Genomic DNA, 26,788 nt, shown 5'->3' on the forward strand with positions numbered 1-26,788 from the left:
TTCTGGGGCTTGAAATAGAAAAGGCAGATGGTTATTTTGTTTCTCAAAAGGGGTATGCTACCAGTTTAATGAAGCGTTTTGGCATGGATGATGCAAAACCAATGGCTACACCTATGGAGGCTGGTCTCAAATTATTGAAAGATGAAGGGAAGTTATTGAAGGATCCAACCTTATATAGACAACTTGTGGGTAGTTTAATCTATTTAACTATCACAAGGCCTGATATTCTATATGCTGTTGGAGTTGTTTCTCAGTTTATGGAGAAACCTTGTGTATCTCACTGGATTGCAGCAAAAAGAGTTCTACGTTATGTCAAAGGTACTTTGGAGTATGGTCTTATGTACACAGGCAGTAAAGAGTGTTCGTTGCACGGATTCGTTGATGCAGATTGGGCTGGTGATATGAATGACAGGCGCTCAACTACTGGATATTGTTTCTATATGGGTTCAGCAGCAGTTTCCTGGTGCAGTAAAAAGCAACGTACTGTGGCACTTTCAAGCACTGAAGCTGAATATGTGGCATCAACTATGGCTACACAGGAGTGCATTTGGCTGAAAAGATTGATTGGTGATATCAGCAACAAGGTAGACTATTCAGTACCTATCAAATGTGATAACCAGAGTGCAATGCAGCTTGCAGCAAACCCGGTGTTTCACGCTCGCAGCAAACACATCGAAATTCAACATCATTTTGTTCGTGAGAAGGTGCTTGATCGAGAAATAGAGCTGCAGAACATTCCAAGTGAAGAACAAGTTGCAGATGTCTTTACCAAAGCACTTGGAAGAGTTAAGTTTGAAAATTTTAGGAACCTTCTTGGAGTAATTGACCGTAACTATGCACTAAGGGGGAGTGTCAAAAATTAGTGCCTAGTTCGTGTATGTGTTTTCAGTTATTTGTTAGTCTTCAGTTCTGTTTTGAACGTGTCTGTAGTAGTGTCTTCAGTCTTGCTTTGAACGTGTCAGTAGTAGTGGAAGTCGTGAGTCGTTGTTGCTGGTTTGTAGGAGTCTGTTAGTAGTGATTCATGTTCTCAACTAGTATAAATTGAGTCTGCAATGTATTGAAGAAATCATCAACACAACTAGTTAAATTGAGAAATAGAATTCAGCAATATTCCAGTTCTTTCTCTTCTGATTTCTTCTCTATTTGTGTGATCTGATGAAGTAACAGATCATAGCATTATTTCTGTTAAGAGACTCTATTCGGCTAAACCCATATATCGATCCCTACACATCCCTAACCATGACAATTGTTTTATAGTTACTAAGGTCAAACTATCTATCACGAAATGACTCCAATAATTTCAGTTCTTCAAAACAATCGTCCCCACAACATAAACTATCAAATCTCCCTCGTTTTGATCACTTCAACAAATACGTGCACTTCGTCCTTGAACCTAAGTGAATCTGCCTGCACTTCGAAAAGTGAATCTTTACTTCTGCATCTCTTAGGGTTCGTAGTAACTTGGTTAACGAAACTTTCTTCATCTTTGTATTCGTTTTAAAATACTAAAATCAAAGAGAGCTTATGTTTCTTATACAGAAAAACTGAGTATTTGGCTGTATAGAAGATTTGCGAAAATATGATGAAGAAGATAAAAGAGCAAAGAGATGGAGATAACAATAGGTTTGTCCCTCTTTATTGATGGTATAGACGTGTTTCTTGCCGCGTGTTTCAATCTCAATTGAAGATAGACGGTGCAATTTATTGATTTTTTATATGATTTTGCGTATTTGCACCATAAAAAAATAATGGTGCAGGTTTGTTGATTCTTTATTTCTGCGATGTGCCACAATTTTGCACCATACAAAAGGAGCGAGCAGTCAGTGTAGAGAAGACTACGGGCTATTTCATTTCGTATTAATTTTCAGCAATTTAAAAAAATGATAAGAATAAGTATTATATTTTGAAATGAAAATAACTTAGGAACTTGTTGTTGACTTTATAGAGAAAAGTGAAATATGAGTACGAACCTTTGCAATGGACAAGTTAAATTTGGACTAAAACTAAATTTGATCCGAAATTCAATCACAGTTGAATGGAATAAAATAATATTTGCTTAGTTTTTCAGAGTTTCTCAGTAAATTTCGTTTTAAATCTGGAATAGAACTACATATAATCGAGCGAAAATTAAAAGTGTATCTGATACTAGGCATTAATATTTTCTACGCTTGAAACTAGACGTAAGCTTAAAAGTCATTCCACGTTATTAAACGTCAAGGGCGTATGTTTAAGCTACACCTCATGGGGCGAACGGTCAATCTTCGTTCGTCTTACGGACAGTCATTTATGCCTCATGGGGCGAACATTCGCGTGTTCGTTTCTTTTGGGGAGTAACTTTTATGTTCGTCATATATGACACGTGAGTTTTATCTATACCCATTCAGGTGTGTAACTATAAGTTTTTCTGTCAGTGACACGAAGATTAAATGTTCGCTCAATTTTTCGAGGAGATTAAGACCTCGCCAGACTATAATTTGCTCCACCATCGTTATGTTGAAACACTCCCAAACCTAACTTTTTCAGTTTTTGGTTTGGTTTGGTTTTGGTTTTTAGTATGCTCGTATGATTGTAAATGCTCTAATGAATATGAGAGAGTTGTATAGGAAATTTAAATAAATGAAAGAAAAAAAGTGTCATTTCGACTTGCTAGGTTTTTTCTTTTTTTGAGAAATCATTATACCCAAAATCACAAGATAACTAAAGACGGGTACCAAAATCAAAAGGGTGGGTACCGTTTTGGTGATCCCAAGGCCAAGATAGAATATATTTTTCTTCTTGATGTCATATACATTTTTTTCAATAGTACCCACCCCGCTAAACTTAGTACCCACTTATAGAAACCATGCAAAATCAGACCACATAATTCGAGATTATACTTTTTGTAAATGGTGGAATTTGGACGAAGAGTAAAATTGTCACTTTAGATAAATTTTAAGGTCGAGGATAAATTGGTAAGTTTATATACCGTCGGAAAAACGGTCACTTTATAACTAGAGGAGAAAAGTCATTTTCATTAAGTATCATATCAGGGATAAAATGGTCATTTGATTAAAAGTCGGGCAAAAGGTGCACAAACAACCATCGTGGAGTTTGCTTAATGCATAAGGAAGATTTCAAAGATGGAATATAGCTCTTTTTGCGGAAAGACAAAGTTCGCCCTCGACCTCAGCCCTTATCGCCAAAAGATGAAGAAGTTTGGCGTACCCTCGTCGCCAAAAGTCAAGTTCATCGCTGACTACAGTCTTCTTCTTCAAACTTCAAGTTCATTCCGACAACAACCCTCGTGACCAAGAGTGAAGTTCAGCCCTGACTACAACCCTCGCAGCAAAAAGACAAGTTCATCTTTGATTTCCTCCCTCATTGTTAAAAGCCAAGCATATCCTCGGCTTCAGCCCTCGCTATATAAAAACTTGATTTCAACCATGATCGTGAAGTGGGGATGGGGATGGACAGAACCCGAGTCGTTACATAAAATTCCATCTTGCTTATAGACGTTTTTTTTGGAAGCACATAGATATGAAATCCCAACTGGTAATATGTCGTTCTCCCCTTCACATTGGAAATGGAAAAACTATTTGTTTCTGGCTAGATGCATGGCTAAGGGAGTCGATCTTCCAATTACTCTATTTCGGGTCGCAAACCGCAAACAAGGTTCCCTCAAGGATCACATCTCTCACGATGGCCGAAGCTGGTCCTTCAATCTCAAGAGAAACCTCAAGGAGGTAGAAGTGTTATAATTGATCTCTCTAATGGATATATTGCCAAATGTTCCTACATCCCTATCTAATGTCTCAAACTCGAGATCGTGAAGTCAGCATACGAACTCTTATACACTCAGCCTGTAATCCAAGTTTTGTCAACATCACACTTCCCATACAAACATATATGGAACCCCCACCAACCTCCCAAAGTAAGTTTTTATATTAGTGTGTTCTCCTTGACGAAATCTCCACACAAGATTTTTCTACAGAATCGCAACTACAAGCTAGCTAGCAGATGCCCATTGTGTCTAAACAACTGCGAATCCACCACTAACTTTCTCCTCGGCTGCCCATTCATGATCCACATCTGGAAATCTCTTACGCCATCCTTCAATGTTTGGATACCCCCAAACATCCATCTTAGAGCATGCCAAAAGCTGGTCTTCACGAAATATCTAGGATCCTGCAAGGAATATATGGGATTTACCAGCAACAATACTTTGGAGGATATGGAAATAGCGTGATCAAATAATCTTTCAAGGCCTTAATCGATCTGCTTCTCAGGTTATCATTGAAGTAAAGGCTAGCATTTTAGATTGGAGTTCTTCCTTTCGAAGAGAATTTAATTTTACTCTATACTGGTGCATCTCTTCATGGGAAAGTACTTTTTATTAACTAGTTTCAGTAGAAGGAATTTAGGCATTCTCTAGATTTCTTTGCAGCTCTAATGTAGCTTGCATCCTTTTTGACTCTCTTATATATTTGTATGTGTTAGGAAATAGAATTTCGAATGTGTCAACAGAGCGTGTGACAAGCCAGTGTGCAAAATGTGTGTGTGTGTAACTGTTAGGTGTCAGTCTGTAGTTGGTGTGTAACCGGCTGTGTTGGATTGGTTACCTGTTTAACCAGTCATTTATTTCAGGTGTATTTAGTGTGTGTTCTTCAAGAGAGTCTGTAAGAAATGAATTGAATCGAAATCAAAATAATACTGAACTTGTGGAGATTGTCTAAGGACATTTTATCTCTCAACATGGTATCAGAGACCGATTCAAAACCCTAATTTCATTCGTTCTTCTCAAATCTCTTCTTTTCCATGGCAAAATCAGATAAACACATCCCTATGACCTTCAAACCCCCATCGAAATTATTTACCACCAGTTATACTTTATGGAAATCTCAAATTGCTCCAATACTTTAGAGCTACAACCTACTTCGATTTGTTGATGGATCTCTCTATTGTCCTGTCAAATACTATCGTCGAACATCTGCAGAAGGAGCTAAAATCATCGCCGATGCAGATTTTGTTGATACTGATCCGGAGAATGAATTAGTTCCAAATCCATCTTACGAATATTGGGTAAATCAAGACTTTGCTATTTTATCTTGGTTATTTTCAGCTTGTACCGAAGAAATTCATTCTCAGGTTATAGATTGTACATTTTCTCATGAGATTTGGAATCGCTTGGAACAAAATTATAATTCAACCACTAAATCTCGTTTGTTACAACTTAAAACTGATCTGATAAGTTTAAAAAAGGGTTCAAAATCGATGTTAGTTTATTTCAATCGAGCTCGTTTCATTTCTCATCAATTAGTTCAGATCGGTAGAGCAGTTTCAGACGAAGATCTGATAATGGACATTCTTCCTGGTTTGTCTTCTGAATTTAATACTTTCACCACATCAGTTTGTACTCAGCAACTAAAGAATGACAATCTTATAACCTCATCAGAACTGCTAGGCTTGTTGTTATCATAAGAAGCTCGAGTTAACACTTAGTCTAAACTTGATCTTATTTCTGCCTCTACAAATGTATCTCATCAACACAAGCCATCTCCACCATCAAACTAACACTGCTGCTTATTCACGCAACAACACTCCACACACTGATCATTCTTATTCAACTGGTCCACCTCCATATGGTAATTCTTCATGGTTTAATTCCTCTCTTTACCATGGATATGGAAGATCTCAATACTCTGGTTATAGAGGAAACAAAAATGGTGGCAGAAAACAGAGGGAACTTTAGAGGTGGAAAAACTAATGCCAGATTTGGATTTCAAGGCAATCCTAATAACTTCTTTCCTCCTCCAAAATATAATACTTCCATGGACTTTCAACTCTGCAAGAAACCTGGTCATTTGGCACCACAATGCAAGTACAGATATGTCCCTAGTGATAATTACATGATGAAAGCTTACTACACTCCCGCTGATTCATATGGAGATTATGACTATGATGACTATTGGTTCCCTGAGCCTGAGGTATTTGCTATTTATTAAGATAATTCATCTCCTTCATCCTCTTCTTTTGGCTGGGTACCAGATTCTGGAGCTACTCATCATATTACTTCAGATTTATCCAACCTTAACTTGCACTCTGAGTACCAAGGTTCTGATTAAGTCAGAGTAGTAAATGGATCAGGTTTTCCCATTACCCATGTTGGTTCTTCTATTCTACATAATGACAATGTTAAATTCACCATTTCTAATGTGCTTCATGTTCCATCTATTACCAAGAATCTGATTTATGTCCTGCAATTTACTAAAAAGAACAATTGCTACTTCCAATTTTATTCTGACAAATTTTTTATTAAGGATGTGGTTACCAACAAATTCCTTCTTATTGGTCCTGTTAAAGATGGCTTATATCACATGGAGTTTACATCAGCACAGCTTAAGCAAGCCTTTTCATCTGGATGTCTTCTACAACAACTTGGAATAATAAACTTGGTCATCCATCCTACAAGACTCTCAAGCATGTTCTGTCATCAGTCAATGAGGTTATTGACTCTCGTTTATCTTATACAGTTTGTACTTCTTGTCAGTCAGCTAAGAGTAATGCTCTCCCTTATCCATTTTCTTCAACAACTAGTGTAGCTGGTCCTCTAGATTTGACTTACTCAGATGTGTGGGTTTCTCCATTATGTTCTGTGAATGGCTACAAGTATTATGTGTCTTTCATTAACTCTTTTAGCAGATTTACATGGTTATATCCACTCACTTATAAATCTGAAGTTCTCCTTACTTTTATTAAATTCAAAAATTTTGTTGAGAACCAACTTTCTAGAAAGATTAAATTTGTTCAATCAGATTGGGGAGGTGAATATAGGAATGTTTCTACTTTTCTTGAATCTTGTGGCATAGTCTATAGAGTTTCTTGTCCACATGCCCATGCTCAGAATGGCTCACCTGAAAGAAAACACAGACATATTGTTGACATTGGCTTGGCTTTACTTTTTCATGCATCTGTACCTATATCATTCTGGTCATATGCCTTTGAAACTGCTAATTTACTGATAAACAGACTACCTACATAAAAACTTAATCACTTGTCTTCATTGTAGTGTTTGTTTCATCTCAAACCAGATTATTTGTTTTTATATACTTTTGGATGTGCCTGTTATCCTTGTTTAAGAAACTTCAATACACACAAATTGGAGCCCAGATCAGTTCAATGCATATTTTTAGGGTACAACCATCTTCATAAAGGTTACAAATGCTTCAATCCCGACACTAAAAAGTCATTATTTCTAGAGAACTTAAGTTTAATGAACACAAGTTTCCATATGCTTCTATGTTTACTAATGAACCAACTGAAGTTGTCCTGCCACTTATGTCTGTTACATCTTCACCAGAACTTGATTTGGCAGATGCTGATGACTTAACTGTTGAACCAGTCAAAGACAATGTTTTATCTTCTACTTCTACAACTACTCCAATATCATCACAAGTACCTCCTAAAGTCATTAATGAACATTCAATGAAACTAGAGGTAAAATGGGCATTGTCAAACCAAATGTAAGAATTTATACATCTGAAGTTCAATCAGTCTGTGAAGATATCAGTATTCCTACATGCTACACTGAAGCTTGCAAGGATCCAAATTGGAGGGCTGCTATGGATGAACAAATCAATGCTCTCATCCAAAATGGAACATCGAAATTGGTACTTCCTGATTCAGGATATAATGTCATAGGGTGCAAATGGATTTTCAGAATCAAGAGAAAAGCAGATGGGTCTATCGAAAGATACAAGGCAAGACTAGTTGCCAAAGGATACAATCAGGTGGAAGGTATTGATTACCAAGACACATCCATCCCTGTGGTAAAGCCAACAACATTAAGAATGATTTTATCTAAAGCTGGTAAATCAGAAAGCTAGATGTCAAAAATGCATTTTTGCGTGGTCACTTATCTGAAAATGTTTACATGGTTCAACCACCTGTTTATGCTGACAAAGTTTTTCCTCATCATGTCTGTCAACTCAAAAGGTCACTCTATGGGCTGAAACAAGCTCCAAGAGCTTGGTTTGAGAGATTAAGTACTTTTCTATTCTCAAATGGTTCTCTTCATCCAAGACAGACACATCTCTCTTTTTCAGAGTCACATCTACTTCAGCTATCTACATATTGATCAATGTTGATGATATTTTAGTGACAGGAAGTGATCCAGCTGCAATTACATCTCTTATTGCTACTTTAGGAAAGGAATTTGCTATCAAGGATCTATACTTGTTAATAAAAACCAAAATGACCAATGCAAAGAGCTCTGCAACACCTTATCATGCATCCACTGCTGTTGATTCTACTTTGTTTGAAGATCCAGTTCTTTATAGAAACATTGTTGGTACCCTTCAATATGCAACTATTACTAGGCCAGATATAGCCTTTGCTGTCAACAAAGCTTGTCAGAGAATGCAAAATCCTTCTTTGACAGATTGGTCAGCTGTAAAGAGAATTTTTAGATATCTAGTTGGCGCTATTTCTCATGGACTACAATTCAAAAGAGCTACCTCACTGCAGCTGCAGGCATACTCAGATGCTGATTGGGCAAGGGATCTTCCTGATAGAAGATCTACTAGTGGATTAGCAATCTTTTTAGGACCAAATATGATTTGTTGGTGCTCTAGAAAATAGAAAATTGTCTCCAGATCCAGCACTGAGGCAGAGTATCGTGCTCTAGCTGATGCAACTTCTGAACTGATATGGATTCAATCTCTACTAGGTGAGTTGCACTTTCCTTCTCCTAGAGTGCCTGTTTTATGGTGTGATAATATGAGAGCAACATATCTGATAGCAAATCCCATATTTCACAATCGAATGAAGCACATTGAAATAGCTTTTCACTTTGTCAGAGAATTAGTTGCTTCCAAATCGCTGGTTGTGCGCTTCTTATCTACACAGGATCAACTCGCAGATATATTCACCGAAGGACTCTCTACAACACGCTTCTCCACTCTGAGACTCAAGCTCAGTGTCTCTGCTCCTGCATAGATTATGAGCTTGCGGGGGTGTTAGGAAATAGAATTTTGAATGTGTCAACAGAGCGTGTGACTGGTCAGTGTGCAAAATGTGTGTGTAACTTTTAGGTGTCAGTTTGTAGTTGGTGTGTAACCGGATGTGTTGGATTGGTTACCTGTTTAACCAGTCATTTATTTCAGGTGTATTCAGTGTGTGTTCTTCAAGAGAGTATGTAAGAAATGAATTGAATCGAAATCAAAATAATACTGAACCTGTGGAGATTGTCTACCGACATTTTATCTCTCAACAGTATGCTTCCTCTTCCCTTTGCAATAAAATCTTTTTTTTCGATCCAAAAAAAAAGAAACAAACTAGTCTTATGCTTTTGTGGGATGACAATGCTGATATGTCACGGATTTATGCAACCAAAAATCTCATTCATTGTTCCATTGGAAGAAAGTTTTAATATTCCTAAATTGGATTTACTTTGTATTTATGGTCCTCAACCTAACAAAATAGGAATCAGTTTTAGATAAACATCTCCAATATGGTGGCTACCATATCTAACCATAATTGAATTATTAGGGATTGGAATGCGCATTGTGTTTATTTAATTATTTTTTTCTGTGATTAAGTTCATACCGTGGGTAATCTATGTTGTGCAACTCATAGATTACATTAAACAGTTGTATCCTGGACAAAAATGTGTTGTTGGGTCAGTAGATCACTCTTTTGAGGTGTGACTTGCGACATTGTGTTAAGGACAATTTTTGAAACATGTACTATATCCATCTCTGTAGCATGCCTTAATTTTGATTCATCTATTTCATTGTTCAAATCCTAACAGTCCGCATCAGTTACAATAAAAATTAAGGAAACATACATAAAATTTAACAACCGTTGCCTCCGCTCGTTCCTCAACATAGTTTTTATCCTCTTAGGTGCCTTTTTTCTGCTGAAAATTCCACGACCATAGGTGGACTTAACAATGTCAATAAAAAGAGGCAGTTGTAAGAAACCGTACAAGATTACTGGGATAACAGCTAATACAATCAGCGGAATATAAGCCCAAGATACTTCATCACGAAGAGCAATGACCAGAGCTGTCGCAAAAGCTGCCATCATGAATGCTATGGAGATGAAGAGAAAGAACAACCCAAATATCAGTTTTGCTGGCAAAGACACTAAGAAATCTGGTTGTGAATAACGAGTTGTTAACAGTGTGAAGAAGATCAAAACCGATGTACACGACGCAAACAGAGAAATTGCATCTGATAGTATAAATATCTTAAAGGCTTTAAGCTTCAAAAGCATCGGGGAGGCCTGTATTTTGATCGTTCCCTCCTGGTACCGTAAAGGCAGCAGCAAACATTACTGTAGCGATAAGTGTAGCGACTATCATACATACTTGGGATGCTTCTTTTATCCACTTTTCACCTTCCGTCGTTAAAATTCTGTGTTCTTGTGCGAACAAATCTCTAGGTTTGATACCATCCTTGTTCACCATCTCCCTGTAACTCGGTCTTACGACTCGCTCTACCTCCTGTATCACCAAGCGTGCGTAAACTACAGTTTAATACTAGTATAGCAGTTGATGATTGGCACGAAAATGATTTTTTGATTACTTCAATGAGAAATCTTGTAGACCAGTTGAGATTAAAGGTGCACATACGGTACAACTCTTGAATGATTATTTAGTCTCATTCGTTGTATAGAGTTGTTCAAAAGAGTAAAGTAATCCTAGTAGCTTTTTGGTTTGACAGTTAATCGGTATACCTGAAACCATTGTATCTCCCTTTGCATTTGCAGAGCTTCGCCAGATATTTTATCGAACTGCAACGTTGGTCTCCATAATGCAGCACAATGTAGAATGTTGTTCATTGATTCATCAAGGGGAACTGTGCTCTGGTTTCTTAATCCCATTTGAGATATTAACTCAAAGATATGTACTTGGCGACATACTACAGCCGTTTGAAATAGACCTCTTCCATTTTTATCGATGGAACTTACTAGATATGGATTGGAATTGATGAGCTCCGTGAAAAACTCAACAATCCCATTTGCAGCTGTAAGATGGATAACATCGCCTGCTCCTACCTCTTCTAATCTATGTTCAGTCATATCTGAAAGCTGTGGACAAATAATGCCGACTATCTGAAGTGCCTTTTCTTGTCTCGCCTTCTTATCATGTAGTTGTTTAAGACCGGGAACTGTTTCAAAGGTAAAAACTATATATATATATATATATATATATACAACTAAAAAATTTCATTAAACTGGTGTTAAAACACCGTGCTATCGTTCATAAGGATCATTAAATGGTTTATCTTAACTCCTTAAAACACCACGCGTATCAAATCACACATGGTCAGATGTGGTGCTGTGCTGCTAGATCCATATTCATCTAGTAAATATTTTGGTGATTAATCTGGTGTTCGGAACCGTCCGATCCACATACATACCTAGCACAGCACAGTGAGAGCTTCGCAACTGATCCTTGTCGTCCACTACCAACTGTCAAACAACAAGAAAAGCAAAATAGTGTTTGTCTGGACATGTCCACAACTTATTCCAACAGAGTAAAAATTGAAAGATGGAGAGTAATATCACTTACCCCATAGATACATGCAACTTCTCCATAATCCAAATCGATTTCCACTAGGTAAGTCAAAAGGCTTTCCTGCCAATACACTGAAAACATTTGCTTCATAAGCATCTCGAATAGTGGCTGATGTCGGAAATATCTTTAGTAGATCCAAGGCCACATCTGTTGATAAACGCATATGGCAGGGAACATAATCAAGTAGTATTACTACAAGGACCGGTTATAAACTAACCAAAAATTGATTAGGTGTGATGTCTTACCGTATAAGTCAACCCTAAGTGCATCAGTAACATTATTAGAAATAACTGTATCGCCAATGTTAAGGCTTTGCCTATTTATGATAGTCACTGAATAAAGGTAATTAAACATTTCCTGTTGTCCGTTGATGGCAGATGTAATTAGTGGGGTGTTTCCATGTTCGTTCTGAATTCAAAGCTGTGTTGGACTTGTTTCCACCATGTATTTAACCAGTTCCAGGTTATTGGCTTCCACAGCTAATGCGATTGGAGCATTACCGTTTTTTGTCTTTATTTCTAAAGAGTCATGCAGCTTCATTATTCTCACTAATCTCGGCGCTATATTAAACCTTCTTAGCCCAATGGCAAGATGAAGAGCTGTTGATCCATCCTTTTGAATTCTGCTATGGAATGCTTTTGGATAGTCCCGGTGATATGCAACCATGACAGGTCCCCAGGAGTCATGTTCTTTGATGGCACTGGATAGTAGTGAGTACTTCGCATAAGTATCTGTCATCAAGATTTGTTAATGAATTATTGATAAAATTAAGAATGGTCATCGTACATACATATACTATCGTCATCTGAAAACAGTCATAGAATTTGACCTTGTGGTTTCCATATTGAATGTCATTTGAATAAATAGGGCATGCAAATGGTGACTAGAATTTCACCTTCGTCGTCATCTGAAAGCAGTCATACTGTTTTGCTATAAATATTGCTAATTATGAAGAGTAGAATCCGGATAAATTGTGTTTTTTTGGGGTTCGTTGTTTAGGCAAGAACCATACGATAGTTTAATATATTATGTAGCATGAACAATGGAGCTTATTTTTTCTTTGTATAAATTATTTTTTGAAAGAATTTTTTGTATAAGATTTGATATTGTATTATCGATCAAAAAAAAAAAAAAAAACTTGTTGTATCGAGGAAAGGAAAATTACAATAACAGATCAGATTAGGAAGTCTAGAATCACCTCTTTGTATGTGCTCATAGTAATTTCCGTACACGTTCCAAGCGTCCATTGCAGATTTAATATTATAAAAGAAAGGTTGCATCTCTTGAGGACATGACCGTCTTATGATTTCACTAGCTTCCTGATCTCGCCCATCGAATATTTTCTTCAGATAATACTGATCCATCCACTCCCAATACTTTTTAAAATGATCCATATCCTTAAGGACCCAAAGCGTGCGTCCACCTTTACTCAACATACACAACAGCTTGTAATATCCTCTACTCATAAGATTCAGAAACATCCCGTTTGATAATTGGTAATTGCTCTGATCGCAAATGAAGATAATTAAACAGTTATGCAAATTAAGACAATTGAACAGTTAAGTAGTTCATGAGCTTACTTGGTAGAATATGACGATAATAGCTATAGGTAGGTGGTGGAGGTGGACGCGGGGGTGGAACCGAACCAGAAGGAAAGGCTTTGCCGGTATACAAATCAATATTTTCTGTAAATCAATCAATTATAAAAGAAGAACAAAATTGTTAAATAAAAATCACCAACATAGAAAGAAAAAGACAAGAATGAAAAAACAGAAAAGAAAGATCAGAAACATATATATAGTTCATGGGTTTACTTGGTGGAATATGACGATAAGTGGGAGGAGGAGGAGGTGGCGGTGAGGGTGGAGGTGAACCGGGAAAATAGATTCTGACTCTATTCACATCAGTATTTCCTGTAAACTCATCATATAGAAAAGAAAAATGAAATGTTATATACAACACGAACTTTGAAAATTAGAGGGAAAAAGAAAACTTAACAAAAGGATCACAAGATATATATAATTCACGCTTACTTAGTGGAATACGACGATAAGAGGAGGGAGGCGGAGGCGGAGGCGGAGGTTGAGGTGGAGGTGATGGTGGAACTGAACTGGAAAGATAGATTCTGTCTCTATTCAAATCAGTATTTCCTGTAAATTCATCGTATAGAAAAAAAAGGAAATGTTATATAACAACACGAACTTTGAAAATTAGAGGGAAAAAGAAAACTTAACAAAAGGATCACAAGATATATATAGTTCACGCTTACTTAGTGGAATACGACGATAAGAGGAGGGAGGCGGAGGTGGAGGTGGTGGTGGAACTGAACTGGAAAGATAGATTCTGCCTCTATTTATATCAGTATTTCCTGTAAATTCATCATATAGAAAAAAAAAGGAAATGTTATATAACAACACGAACTTTCAAAATTAAAGGGAAAAAGAAAACTTAACAAAAGGATCACAAGATATATATAGTTCACGCTTACTTAGTGGAATACGAAGATAAGAGGAGGGAGGCGGAGGTGGAGGTGGAGGGTGGTGGTGGTGGAACTGAACTGGAAAGATAGATTCTGCCTCTATTCACATCAGTATTTCCTGTAAATTCATCATATAGAAAAAAAAGAAATGTTATATAACAACACGAACTTTGAAAATTAGAGGGAAAAAGAAAACTTAACAAAAGGATCACAAGATATATATAGTTCACGCTTACTTAGTGGAATACGACGATAAGAGGAGGGGCGGAGGGGAGGTGGAGGTGTGGGGTGGTGGAACTGAACTGGAAAGATAGATTCTGCCTCTATTCACATCAGTATTTTCTGTAAATTCATCATATAGAAAAAAAAAGGAAATGTTATATAACAACACGAACTTTGAAAATTAGAGGGAAAAGAAAACTTAACAAAAGGATCAAGATATATATAGTTCACGCTTACTTAGTGGAATACGACGATAAGAGGAGGGAGGCGGAGGTGGAGGTGGAGGTGGTGGTGGAACTGAACTGGAAAGATAGATTCTGCCTCTATTCACATCAGTATTTTCTGTAAATTCATCATATAGAAAAAAAAATGTTATATAGCAACACGAACTTCAAAATTAGGGAAAAGAAAAACTTAACAAAAGGATCACAAGATATATATAGTTCACGCTTACTTAGTGGAATACGACGATAAGAGGAGGGAGGCGGAGGTGGAGGTGGTGGTGGAACTGAACTGGAAAGATAGATTCTTCCTCTATTCAAATCAGTATTTCCTGTAAATTCATCGTATAGAAAAAAAAAGGAAATGTTATATAACAACACGAACTTTCAAAATTAAAGGGAAAAAGAAAACTTAACAAAAGGATCACAAGATATATATAGTTCACGCTTACTTAGTGGAATACGATGATAAGAGGAGGGAGGCGGAGGTGGAGGTGGTGGTGGAACTGAACTGGAAAGATAGATTCTTCTCTATTATATCAGTATTTCCTGTAAATTCATCATAAAAAAAAATGTTATATACAACACGAACTTTCAAAATTAGAGGGAAAAGAAAACTTAACAAAGGATCACAAGATATAATAGTTCACGCTTACTTAGTGGAATACGAAGATAAGAGGAGGGAGGCGGAGGTGGAGGTGGAGGTGGTGGTGGTGGTGGAACTGAACTGGAAAGATAGATTCTGCCTCTATTCACATCAGTATTTCCTGTAAATTCATCATATAGAAAAAAAAGGAAATGTTATATAACAACACGAACTTTGAAAATTAGAGGGAAAAAGAAAACTTAACAAAAGGATCACAAGATATATATAATTCACGCTTACTTAGTGGAATACGACGATAAGAGGAGGGAGGCGGAGGCGGAGGTTGAGGTGGAGGTGATGGTGGAACTGAACTGGAAAGATAGATTCTGCCTCTATTCAAATCAGTATTTCCTGTAAATTCATCGTATAGAAAAAAAAGGAAATGTTATATAACAACACGAACTTTGAAAATTAGAGGGAAAAAGAAAACTTAACAAAAGGATCACAAGATATATATAGTTCACGCTTACTTAGTGGAATACGATGATAAGAGGAGGGAGGCGGAGGTGGAGGTGGTGGTGGAACTGAACTGGAAAGATATATTCTGCCTCTATTTATATCAGTATTTCCTGTAAATTCATCATATAGAAAAAAATAGGAAATGTTATATAACAACACGAACTTTCAAAATTAAAGGGAAAAAGAAAACTTAACAAAAGGATCACAAGATATATATAGTTCACGCTTACTTAGTGGAATACGAAGATAAGAGGAGGGAGGCGGAGGTGGAGGTGGTGGTGGTGGTGGAACTGAACTGGAAAGATAGATTCTGCCTCTATTCACATCAGTATTTCCTGTAAATTCATCATATAGAAAAAAAAAGGAAATGTTATATAACAACACGAACTTTCAAAATTAAAGGGAAAAAGAAAACTTAACAAAAGGATCACAAGATATATAGTTCACGCTTACTTAGTGGAATACGAGATAAGAGGAGGGAGGCGGAGGTGGAGGGGAGGTGGTGGTGGTGGTGGAACTGAACTGGAAAGATAGATTCTGCCTCTATTCACATCAGTATTTCCTGTAAATTCATATAGAAAAAAAAAGAAATGTTATAACAACACGAACTTTGAAAATTAGAGGGAAAAAGAAAACTTAACAAAAGGATCACAAGATATATATAGTTCACGCTTACTTAGTGGAATACGACGATAAGAGGAGGGAGGCGGAGGTGGAGGTGGAGGTGGAGGTGGTGGTGGAACTGAACTGGAAAGATAGATTCTGCCTCTATTCACATCAGTATTTTCTGTAAATTCATCATATAGAAAAAAAAAGAAATGTTATATAAAACACGAACTTTGAAAATTAGAGGGAAAAAGAAAACTTAACAAAAGGATCACAAGATATATATAGTTCACGCTTACTTAGTGGAATACGACGATAAGAGGAGGGAGGCGAGGTGGAGGTGGAGGTGGTGGTGGAACTGAACTGGAAAGATAGATTCTGCCTCTATTCATCATCAGTATTTCTGTAAATTCATCATATAGAAAAAAAAAAAAATGTTATATACAACACGAACTTCGAAAATTAGAGGGAAAAAGAAAACTTAACAAAAGGATCACAAGATATATATAGTTCACGCTTACTTAGTGGAATACGACGATAAGAGGAGGGAGGCGGAGGTGGAGGTGGTGGTGGTGGAACTGAACTGGAAAGATAGATTCTTCCTCTATTCAATCAGTATTTCCTGTAAATTCATCATATAGAAAAAAAAGGAAATGTTATATAACAACACGAACTTTCAAAATTAGAGGGAAAAGAAAACTTAACAAAAGGATCACAAGAATATATAGTTCACGCTTACTTAGTGGAATACGACGATAAGAGGAGGGAGGCGGAGGTGGAGGTGGTGGTGGAACTGAACTGGAAGATAGATTCTTCCTCTATTAATCAGTATTTCCTGTAAATTCATCATATAAAAAAAAATGTTATATAACAACACGAACTTTCAAAATTAGAGGAAAAAGAAAACTTAACAAAAGGATCACAAGATATATAGTTCACGCTTACTTAGTGGAATACGAAGATAAGAGGAGGGAGGCGGAGGTGGAGGTGGAGGTGGTGGTGGTGGTGGAACTGAACTGGAAAGATAGATTCTGCCTCTATTCACATCAGTATTTCCTGTAAATTCATCATATAGAAAAAAAAGGAAATGTTATATAACAACACGAACTTTGAAAATTAGAGGGAAAAAGAAAACTTAACAAAAGGATCACAAGATATATATAGTTCACGCTTACTTAGTGGAATACGACGATAGAGGAGGAGGCGGAGGCGGAGGTGAGGTGGAGGTGTGGTGGAACTGAACTGGAAAGATAGATTCTGCCTCTATTCAATCAAGTATTTCCTGTAAATTCATCATATAGAAAAAAAGGAAATGTTAATAACAACACGAACTTTGAAAATTAGAGGAAAAGAAAACTTAACAAAAGGATCACAAGATATATATAGTTCACGCTTACTTAGTGGAATACGACGATAAGAGGAGGGAGGCGGAGGTGGAGGTGGTGGTGGAACTGAACTGGAAAGATAGATTCTGCCTCTATTAATCAGTATTTCCTGTAAATTCATCATATAGAAAAAAAAGGAAATGTATATAACAACACGAACTTTCAAAATTAGGGAAAAAGAAAACTTAAAAAGGATCACAAGATATATATAGTTCACGCTTACTTAGTGGAATACGAAGATAAGAGGAGGGAGGCGGAGGTGGAGGTGGAGGTGGTGGTGGTGGTGGAACTGAACTGGAAAGATAGATTCTGCCTCTATTCACATCAGTATTTCCTGTAAATTCATCATATAGAAAAAAAAAGGAAATGTTATATAACAACACGAACTTTGAAAATTAGAGGAAAAAGAAAACTTAACAAAAGGATCACAAGATATATATAGTTCACGCTTACTTAGTGGAATACGACGATAAGAGGAGGAGGCGGAGGTGGAGGTGGAGGTGGGTGGTGTGGAACTGAACTGGAAAGATAGATTCTGCCTCTATTCACAGTCATATTTCCTGTAAATTCATCATATAGAAAAAAAAAAGGAAATGTTATATAACAACACGAACTTTGAAAATTAGAGGGAAAAAGAAAACTTAACAAAAGGATCACAAGATATATATAGTTCACGCTTACTTAGTGGAATACGACGATAAGAGGGGGAGGCGGAGGTGGAGGTGGAGGTGGGTGGTGGAACTGAACTGGAAAGATAGATTCTGCCTCTATTCACATCAGTATTTTCTGTAAATTCATCATATAGAAAAAAAAAATGTTATATACAACACGAACTTTCGAAAATTAGAGGAAAAAGAAAACTTAACAAAAGGATCACAAGATATATATAGTTCACGCTTACTTAGTGGAATACGACGATAAGAGGAGGGAGGCGGAGGTGGAGGTGGTGGTGGTGGAACTGAACTGGAAAGATAGATTCTGCCTCTATTCAATCAGTATTTCCTGTAAATTCATCGTATAGAAAAAAAAAGGAAATGTTAATAACAACACGAACTTTGAAAATTAGAGGGAAAAAGAAAACTTAACAAAAGGATCACAAGATATATAGTTCACGCTTACTTAGTGGAATACGATGATAAGAGGAGGGAGGGCGGAGGTGGAGGGTGGTGGTGGAACTGAACTGGAAAGATAGATTCTGCCTCTATTTATATCAGTATTTCCTGTAAATTCATCATATAAAAAAAATGTTATACAACAACACGAACTTTCAAAATTAGAGGGAAAAAGAAAACTTAACAAAAGGATCACAAGATATATATAGTTCACGCTTACTTAGTGGAATACGAAGATAAGAGGAGGGAGGCGGAGGTGGAGGTGGAGGTGGTGGTGGTGGTGGAACTGAACTGGAAAGATAGATTCTGCCTCTATTCACATCAGTATTTCCTGTAAATTCATCATAGAAAAAAAAGGAAATGTTATATAACAACACGAACTTTGAAAATTAGAGGGAAAAGAAAACTTAACAAAAGGATCACAAGATATATAATTCACGCTTACTTAGTGGAATACGACGATAAGAGGAGGGAGGCGGAGGCGGAGGTTGAGGTGGAGGTGGGTGGAACTGAACTGGAAAGATAGATTCTGCCTCTATTCAATCAGTATTTCCTGTAAATTCATCGTATAGAAAAAAAAAGGAAATGTTATATAACAACACGAACTTTGAAAATTAGAGGGAAAAAGAAAACTTAACAAAAGGATCACAAGATATATATAGTTCACGCTTACTTAGTGGAATACGATAAGAGGAGGGAGGCGGAGGTGGGGTGGTGGGGTGGTGGAACTGAACTGGAAAGATATATTCTGCCTCTATTATATCAGTATTTCCTGTAAATTCATATAGAAAAAAAAAGAAATGTTATATAACAACACGAACTTTCAAAATTAAGGGAAAAAGAAAACTTAACAAAAGGATCACAAGATATATATAGTTCACGCTTACTTAGTGGAATACGAAGATAAGAGGAGGGAGGCGGAGGTGGAGGTGGAGGTGGTGGTGGTGGTGGAACTGAACTGGAAAGATAGATTCTGCCTCTATTCACATCAGTATTTCCTGTAAATTCATCATATAGAAAAAAAAAAGGAAATGTTATATAACAACACGAACTTTGAAAATTAGAGGGAAAAAGAAAACTTGACAAAAGGATCACAAGATATATATAGTTCACGCTTACTTAGTGGAATACGACGATAAGAGGAGGGAGGCGGAGGTGGAGGTGGAGGTGGAGGTGGGGTGGTGGTGGAACTAAACTGGAAAGATAGATTCTGCCTCTATTCACATCAGTATTTTTTGTAAATTCATCATATAGAAAAAAAAAAACGGAAATGTTATATAACAACACGAACTTTGAAAATTAGAGGGAAAAAGAAAACTTAACAAAAGGATCACAAGATATATATAGTTCACGCTTACTTAGTGGAATACGACGATAAGAGGAGGGAGGCGGAGGTAGAGGTGGAGGTGGTGGTGGAACTGAACTGGAAAGATAGATTCTGCCTTTATTCACATCAGTATTTCTGTAAATTCATCATATAGAAAAAAAAAATGTTATAAGCAACACGAACTTTCGAAAATTAGAGGGAAAAAGAAAACTTAACAAAAGGATCACAAGATATATATAGTTCACGCTTACTTAGTGGAATACGAGATAAGAGGAGGGAGGCGGAGGTGGAGGTGGTGTGGTGGTGGAACTGAACTGGAAAGATAGATTCTGCCTCTATTCACATCAGTATTTCCTGTAAATTCATCATATAGAAAAAAAAGGAAATGTTATATAACAACACGAACTTTGAAAATTAGAGGGAAAAAGAAAACTTAACAAAAGGATCACAAGATATATATAGTTCACGCTTACTTAGTGGAATACGAAGATAAGAGGAGGGAGGCGGAGGTGGAGGTGGAGGTGGTGGTGGTGGTGGAACTGAACTGGAAAGATAGATTCTGCCTCTATTCACATCAGTATTTCCTGTAAATTCATCATATAGAAAAAAAAGGAAATGTTATATAACAACACGAACTTTGAAAATTAGAGGGAAAAAAAAAACTTAACAAAAGGATCACAAGATATATATATTCACGCTTACTTAGTGGAATACGACGATAAGAGGAGGGAGGCGGAGGCGGAGGTTGAGGTGGAGGTGATGGTGGAACTGAACTGGAAAGATAGATTCTGGCTCTATTCAAATCAGTATTTCCTGTAAATTCATCGTATAGAAAAAAAAAAGGAAATGTTATATAACAACACGAACTTTGAAAATTAGAGGGAAAAAGAAAACTTAACAAAAGGATCACAAGATATATATGTTCACGCTTACTTAGTGGAATACGATGATAAGAGGAGGGAGGCGGAGGTGGAGGTGGTGGTGGTGGAACTGAACTGGAAAGATAGATTCTGCCTCTATTATATCAGTATTTCCTGTAAATTCATCATATAGAAAAAAAAGGAAATGTTATATAACAACACGAACTTTCAAAATTAAAGGGAAAAAGAAAACTTAACAAAAGGATCACAAGATATATATATAGTTCACGCTTACTTAGTGGAATACGAAGATAAGAGGAGGGAGGCGGAGGTGGAGGTGGAGGTGGTGGTGGTGGTGGAACTGAACTGGAAAGATAGATTCTGCCTCTATTCACATCAGTATTTCCTGTAAATTCATCATATAGAAAAAAAAAGGAAATGTTATATAACAACACGAACTTTGAAAATTAGAGGGAAAAAGAAAACTTGACAAAAGGATCACAAGATATATATAGTTCACGCTTACTTAGTGGAATACGACGATAAGAGGAGGGAGGCGGAGGTGGAGGTGGAGGTGAGGTGGTGGTGGAACTAAACTGGAAAGATAGATTCTGCCTCTATTCACATCAGTATTTCTGTAAATTCATCATATAGAAAAAAAAAGGAAATGTTATAACAACACGAACTTTGAAAATTAGAGGGAAAAAGAAAACTTAACAAAAGGATCACAAGATATATATAGTTCACGCTTACTTAGTGGAATACGACGATAAGAGGAGGGAGGCGGAGGTAGAGGTGGAGGTGGTGGTGGAACTGAACTGGAAAGATAGATTCTGCCTTATTCACATCAGTATTTTCTGTAAATTCATCATATAGAAAAAAAAAATGTTATATAGCAACACGAACTTCGAAAATTAGAGGGAAAAAGAAAACTTAACAAAAGGATCACAAGATATATAGTTCACGCTTACTTAGTGGAATACGACGATAAGAGGAGGGAGGCGGAGGTGGAGGTGGTGGTGGAACTGAACTGGAAAGATAGATTCTGCCTCTATTCAAATCAGTATTTCCTGTAAATTCATCGTATAGAAAAAAAAGGAAATGTTATATAACAACACGAACTTTGAAAATTAGAGGGAAAAAGAAAACTTAACAAAAGGATCACAAGATATATATAGTTCACGCTTACTTAGTGGAATATGATGATAAGAGGAGGGAGGCGGAGGTGGAGGTGGTGGTGGAACTGAACTGGAAAGATAGATTCTGCCTCTATTTATATCAGTATTTCCTGTAAATTCATCATATAAAAAAATGTTATATAACAACACGAACTTTCAAAATTAGAGGGAAAAAGAAAACTTAACAAAAGGATCACAAGATATATATAGTTCACGCTTACTTAGTGGAATACGAAGATAAGAGGAGGGAGGCGGAGGTGGGGGGGTGGTGTGGTGGTGGAACTGAACTGGAAAGATAGATTCTGCCTCTATTCACATCAGTATTTCCTGTAAATTCATCATATAGAAAAAAAAGGAAATGTTATATAACAACACGAACTTTGAAAATTAGAGGGAAAAAGAAAACTTAACAAAAGGATCACAAGATATATATAGTTCACGCTTACTTAGTGGAATACGACGATAAGAGGAGGGAGGCGGAGGTGGAGGGAGGTGGGTGGAACTAAACTGGAAAGATAGATTCTGCCTCTATTCACCTCAATATTTCTGTAAATTCATCATATAGAAAAAAAAAAAAAGGAAATGTTATATAACAACACGAACTTTGAAAATTAGAGGTAAAAAGAAAACTTAACAAAAGGATCACAAGATATATATAGTTCACGCTTACTTAGTGGAATACGACGATAAGAGGAGGGAGGCGGAGGTGGAGGTGGAGGTGGAGGTGGTGGTGGAACTGAACTGTAAAGATAGATTCTGCCTCTATTCACATCAGTATTTCCTGTAAATTCATCATATAGAAAAAAAATAGGAAATGTTATATAACAACACGAACTTTGAAAATTAGAGGGAAAAAGAAAACTTAACAAAAGGATCACAAGATATATATAGTTCACGCTTGCATCAATATTTCCTGTAAATTCATCATATAGAAAAAAAAAAGGAAATGTTATATAACAACACGAACTTTGAAAATTAGGGGGAAAAAGAAAACTTAACAAAAGGATCACAAGATATATAGTTCACACTTACTTAGTGGAATACGACGATAAGAGGAGGGAGGCGGAGGTGGAGGTGGAGGTGGTGGTGGAACTGAACTGGAAAGATAGATTCTGCCTCTATTCACATCAGTATTTCCTGTAAATTCATCATATAGAAAAAAAAAAGAAATTTTATATAACAACACGAACTTTCAAAATTAGAGGGAAAAAAAAAACTTAACAAAAGGATCACAAGATATAAATAGTTCACGCTTACTTAGGGGAATACGACGATAAGAGGAGGGAGGCGGAGGCGGAGGTGGAGGTGGAGGTGGTGGTGGAACTGAACTGGAAAAATAGATTCTGCCTCTATTCACATCAGTATTTCCTGTAAATTCATCATATAGAAAAAAAAAGGAAATGTTATATAACAACACGAACTTTGAAAATTAGAGGGAAAAAGAAAACTTAACAAAAGGATCACAAGATATATATAGTTCACGCTTACTTAGTGGAATACGACGATAAGAGGAGGGAGGTGGAGGTGGTGGTGGAACTGAACTGGAAAGATAGATTCTGCATCTATTCACATCAGTATTTCCTGTAAATTCATCATATAGAAAAAAAAAGGAAATGTTATATAACAACACGAACTTTGAAAATTAGAGGGAAAAAGAAAACTTAACAAAAGGATCACAAGATATATATAGTTCACGCTTACTTAGTGGAATACGAAGATAAGAGGAGGGAGGCGGAGGTGGAGGTGGAGGTGGTGGTGGAACTGAACTGGAAAGATAGATTCTGCCTCTATTCACATCAGTATTTTCTGTAAATTCATCATATAGAAAAACAAAGGAAATGTTATATAACAACACGAACTTTGAAAATTAGAGGGAAAAAGAAAACTTAACAAAAGGATCATAAGATATATATAGTTCACGCTTACTTAGTGGAATACGATGATAAGAGGAAGGAGGCGGAGGTGGAGGTGGTGGTGGAACTGAACTGGAAAGATAGATTCTGCCTCTATTTACATCAGTATTTCCTGTAAATTCATCATATAGAAAAAAAAAAGGAAATGTTATATAACAACACGAACTTTCAAAATTAGAGGGAAAAAGAAAACTTAACAAAAGGATCACAAGATATATATAGTTCACGCTTACTTAGTGGAATACGAAGATAAGAGGAGGGAGGCGGAGGTGGAGGTGGAGGTGGTGGTGGTGGTGGAACTGAACTGGAAAGATAGATTCTGCCTCTATTCACATCATTATTTCCTGTAAATTCATCATGTAGAAAAAAAAAAGGAAATGTTATATAACAACGCGAACTTTGAAAATTAGAGGGAAAAAGAAAACTTAACAAAAGGATCACAAGATATATATAGTTCACGCTTACTTAGTGGAATACGACGATAAGAGGAGGGAGGTGGAGGTGGTGGTGGAACTGAACTGGAAAGATAGATTCTTCCTCTATTCACATCAGTATTTCCTGTAAATTCATCATATAGAAAAAAAAAAGGAAATGTTATATAACAACACGAACTTTGAAAATTAGAGGGAAAAAGAAAACTTAACAAAAGGATCACAAGATATAATAATTCACGCTTACTTAGTGGAATACGATGATAAGAGGAGGAGGCGGAGGCGGAGGTGGAGTGGAGGTGGTGGTGGAACTGAACTGGAAAGATAGATTCTGCCTCTATTCATCATAGTATTTCCTGTAAATTCATCGTATAGAAAAAAAAAGGAAATGTTATATAACAACACGAACTTTGAAAATTAGAGGTAAAAAGAAAACTTAACAAAAGGATCACAAGATATATATAGTTCACGCTTACTTAGTGGAATACGACGATAAGAGGAGGGAGGCGGAGGTGGAGGTGGAGGTGGAGGTGGAGGTGGAGGTGGTGGTGGAACTGAACTGTAAAGATAGATTCTGCCTCTATTCACATCAGTATTTCCTGTAAATTCATCATATAGAAAAAAAATAGGAAATGTTATATAACAACACGAACTTTGAAAATTAGAAGGAAAATGAAAACTTAACAAAAGGATCACAAGATATATATAGTTCACGCTTGCATCAATATTTCCTGTAAATTCATCATATAGAAAAATAATAGGAAATGTTATATAACAACACGAACTTTGAAAATTAGGGGGAAAAGAAAACTTAACAAAAGGATCACAAGATATATATAGTTCACACTTACTTAGTGGAATACGACGATAAGAGGAGGGAGGCGGAGGTGGAGGTGGAGGTGGTGGTGGAACTGAACTGGAAAGATAGATTCTGCCTCTATTCACATCAGTATTTCCTGTAAATTCATCATATAGAAAAAAAAAGAAATTTTATATAACAACACGAACTTTCAAAATTAGAGGGAAAAAAAAAACTTAACAAAAGGATCACAAGATATATATAGTTCACGCTTACTTAGGGGAATACGACGATAAGAGGAGGGAGGCGGAGGCGGAGGTGGAGGTGGAGGTGGAGGTGGAGGTGGTGGTGGAACTGAACTGGAAAAATAGATTCTGCCTCTATTCACATCAGTATTTTCTGTAAATTCATCATATAGAAAAAAAAAAGGAAATGTTATATAACAACACGAACTTTGAAAATTAGAGGGAAAAAGAAAACTTAACAAAAGGATCACAAGATATATAGTTCACGCTACTTAGTGGAATAAGACGATAAGAGGAGGGAGGTGGAGGTGGTGGTGGAACTGAACTGGAAAGATAGATTCTGCATCTATTCACATCATTATTTCCTGTAAATTCATATAAAAAAAAAAGGAAATGTTATATAACAACACGAACTTTGAAAATTAGAGGGAAAAAGAAAACTTAACAAAAGGATCACAAGATATATATATAGTTCACGCTTACTTAGTGGAATACGAAGATAAGAGGAGGGAGGCGGAGGTGGAGGTGGTGGTGGAACTGAACTGGAAAGATAGATTCTGCCTCTATTCACATCAGTATTTCCTGTAAATTCATCATATAGAAAAAAAAAAAGGAAATGTTATAACAACACGAACTTTGAAAATTAGAGGGAAAAGAAAACTTAACAAAAGGATCACAAGATATATATATAGTTCACGCTTACTTAGTGGAATACGATGATAAGAGGAGGGAGGCGGAGGTGGAGGTGGTGGTGGAACTGAACTGGAAAGATAGATTCTGCCTCTATTCACATCAGTATTTCCTGTAAATTCATCGTATAGAAAAAAAAAAAGGAAATGTTATATAACAACACGAACTTTGAAAATTAGAGGGAAAAATAAAACTTAACAAAGGATCACAAGATATATATGTTCACGCTTACTTAGTGGAATACGACGATAAGAGGAGGGAGGCGGAGGTGGAGGTGGAGGTGGAGGTGGTGGTGGAACTGAACTGGAAAGATAGATTCTGCCTCTATTCACATCAATATTTCCTGTAAATTCATCATATAGAAAAATAATAGGAAATGTTATATAACAACACGAACTTTGAAAATTAGGGGGAAAAGAAAACTTAACAAAAGGATCACAAGATATATATAGTTCACACTTACTTAGTGGAATACGACGATAAGAGGAGGGAGGCGGAGGTGGAGGTGGAGGTGGTGGTGGAACTGAACTGGAAAGATAGATTCTGCCTCTATTCACATCAGTATTTCCTGTAAATTCATCATATAGAAAAAAAAAGAAATTTTATATAACAACACGAACTTTCAAAATTAGAGGGAAAAAGAAAACTTAACAAA

The 26,788-nt window shown here is 36.6% G+C and overlaps 3 protein-coding genes across 3 annotated transcripts; all 3 read right to left on the reverse strand.

Annotated features, from left to right (window-relative positions):
* Nucleotides 1–10,034: 10,034 nt before the first annotated feature.
* On the reverse strand, nucleotides 10,035–10,944 carry LOC113309955. The gene is made up of 2 exons (XM_026558479.1): nucleotides 10,717–10,944; nucleotides 10,035–10,483 (listed from the first exon to the last, which is right to left on the reverse strand). The coding sequence occupies exons 1-2, from the start codon at nucleotides 10,861–10,863 to the stop codon at nucleotides 10,238–10,240; spliced, it is 393 nt and encodes a 130-aa protein (XP_026414264.1). The 5' UTR covers nucleotides 10,864–10,944; the 3' UTR covers nucleotides 10,035–10,237.
* Nucleotides 10,945–11,344: 400 nt separating this feature from the next.
* LOC113311340 lies at nucleotides 11,345–12,091 on the reverse strand. Its single transcript, XM_026560179.1, has 3 exons — nucleotides 11,806–12,091; nucleotides 11,555–11,707; nucleotides 11,345–11,454 (listed from the first exon to the last, which is right to left on the reverse strand). The coding sequence occupies exons 1-3, from the start codon at nucleotides 11,912–11,914 to the stop codon at nucleotides 11,345–11,347; spliced, it is 372 nt and encodes a 123-aa protein (XP_026415964.1). The 5' UTR covers nucleotides 11,915–12,091.
* Nucleotides 11,975–25,609, reverse strand: LOC113311342 (formin-like protein 20). Its single transcript, XM_026560180.1, has 33 exons — nucleotides 25,587–25,609; nucleotides 25,251–25,336; nucleotides 24,434–24,526; nucleotides 24,202–24,312; nucleotides 23,982–24,080; nucleotides 23,757–23,861; nucleotides 23,544–23,636; nucleotides 23,313–23,423; nucleotides 23,088–23,192; nucleotides 22,726–22,836; nucleotides 22,067–22,165; nucleotides 21,849–21,947; nucleotides 21,173–21,283; nucleotides 20,720–20,830; nucleotides 20,491–20,601; nucleotides 20,269–20,371; nucleotides 20,049–20,152; nucleotides 19,578–19,688; nucleotides 19,364–19,462; nucleotides 18,911–19,021; nucleotides 17,802–17,912; nucleotides 17,139–17,249; nucleotides 15,818–15,922; nucleotides 15,599–15,697; nucleotides 15,369–15,479; nucleotides 15,139–15,249; nucleotides 14,716–14,814; nucleotides 14,499–14,603; nucleotides 13,830–13,928; nucleotides 13,594–13,710; nucleotides 13,375–13,473; nucleotides 13,141–13,245; nucleotides 11,975–12,291 (listed from the first exon to the last, which is right to left on the reverse strand). Exons 1-33 carry the CDS (start codon nucleotides 25,607–25,609, stop codon nucleotides 11,975–11,977), a joined length of 3,585 nt encoding a protein of 1,194 aa, XP_026415965.1.
* Nucleotides 25,610–26,788: the final 1,179 nt, after the last annotated feature.

The sequence above is a fragment of the Papaver somniferum genome, chromosome 9 (genome assembly GCF_003573695.1).
Source record: "Papaver somniferum cultivar HN1 chromosome 9, ASM357369v1, whole genome shotgun sequence".
Lineage (NCBI taxonomy): Eukaryota > Viridiplantae > Streptophyta > Magnoliopsida > Ranunculales > Papaveraceae > Papaver > Papaver somniferum.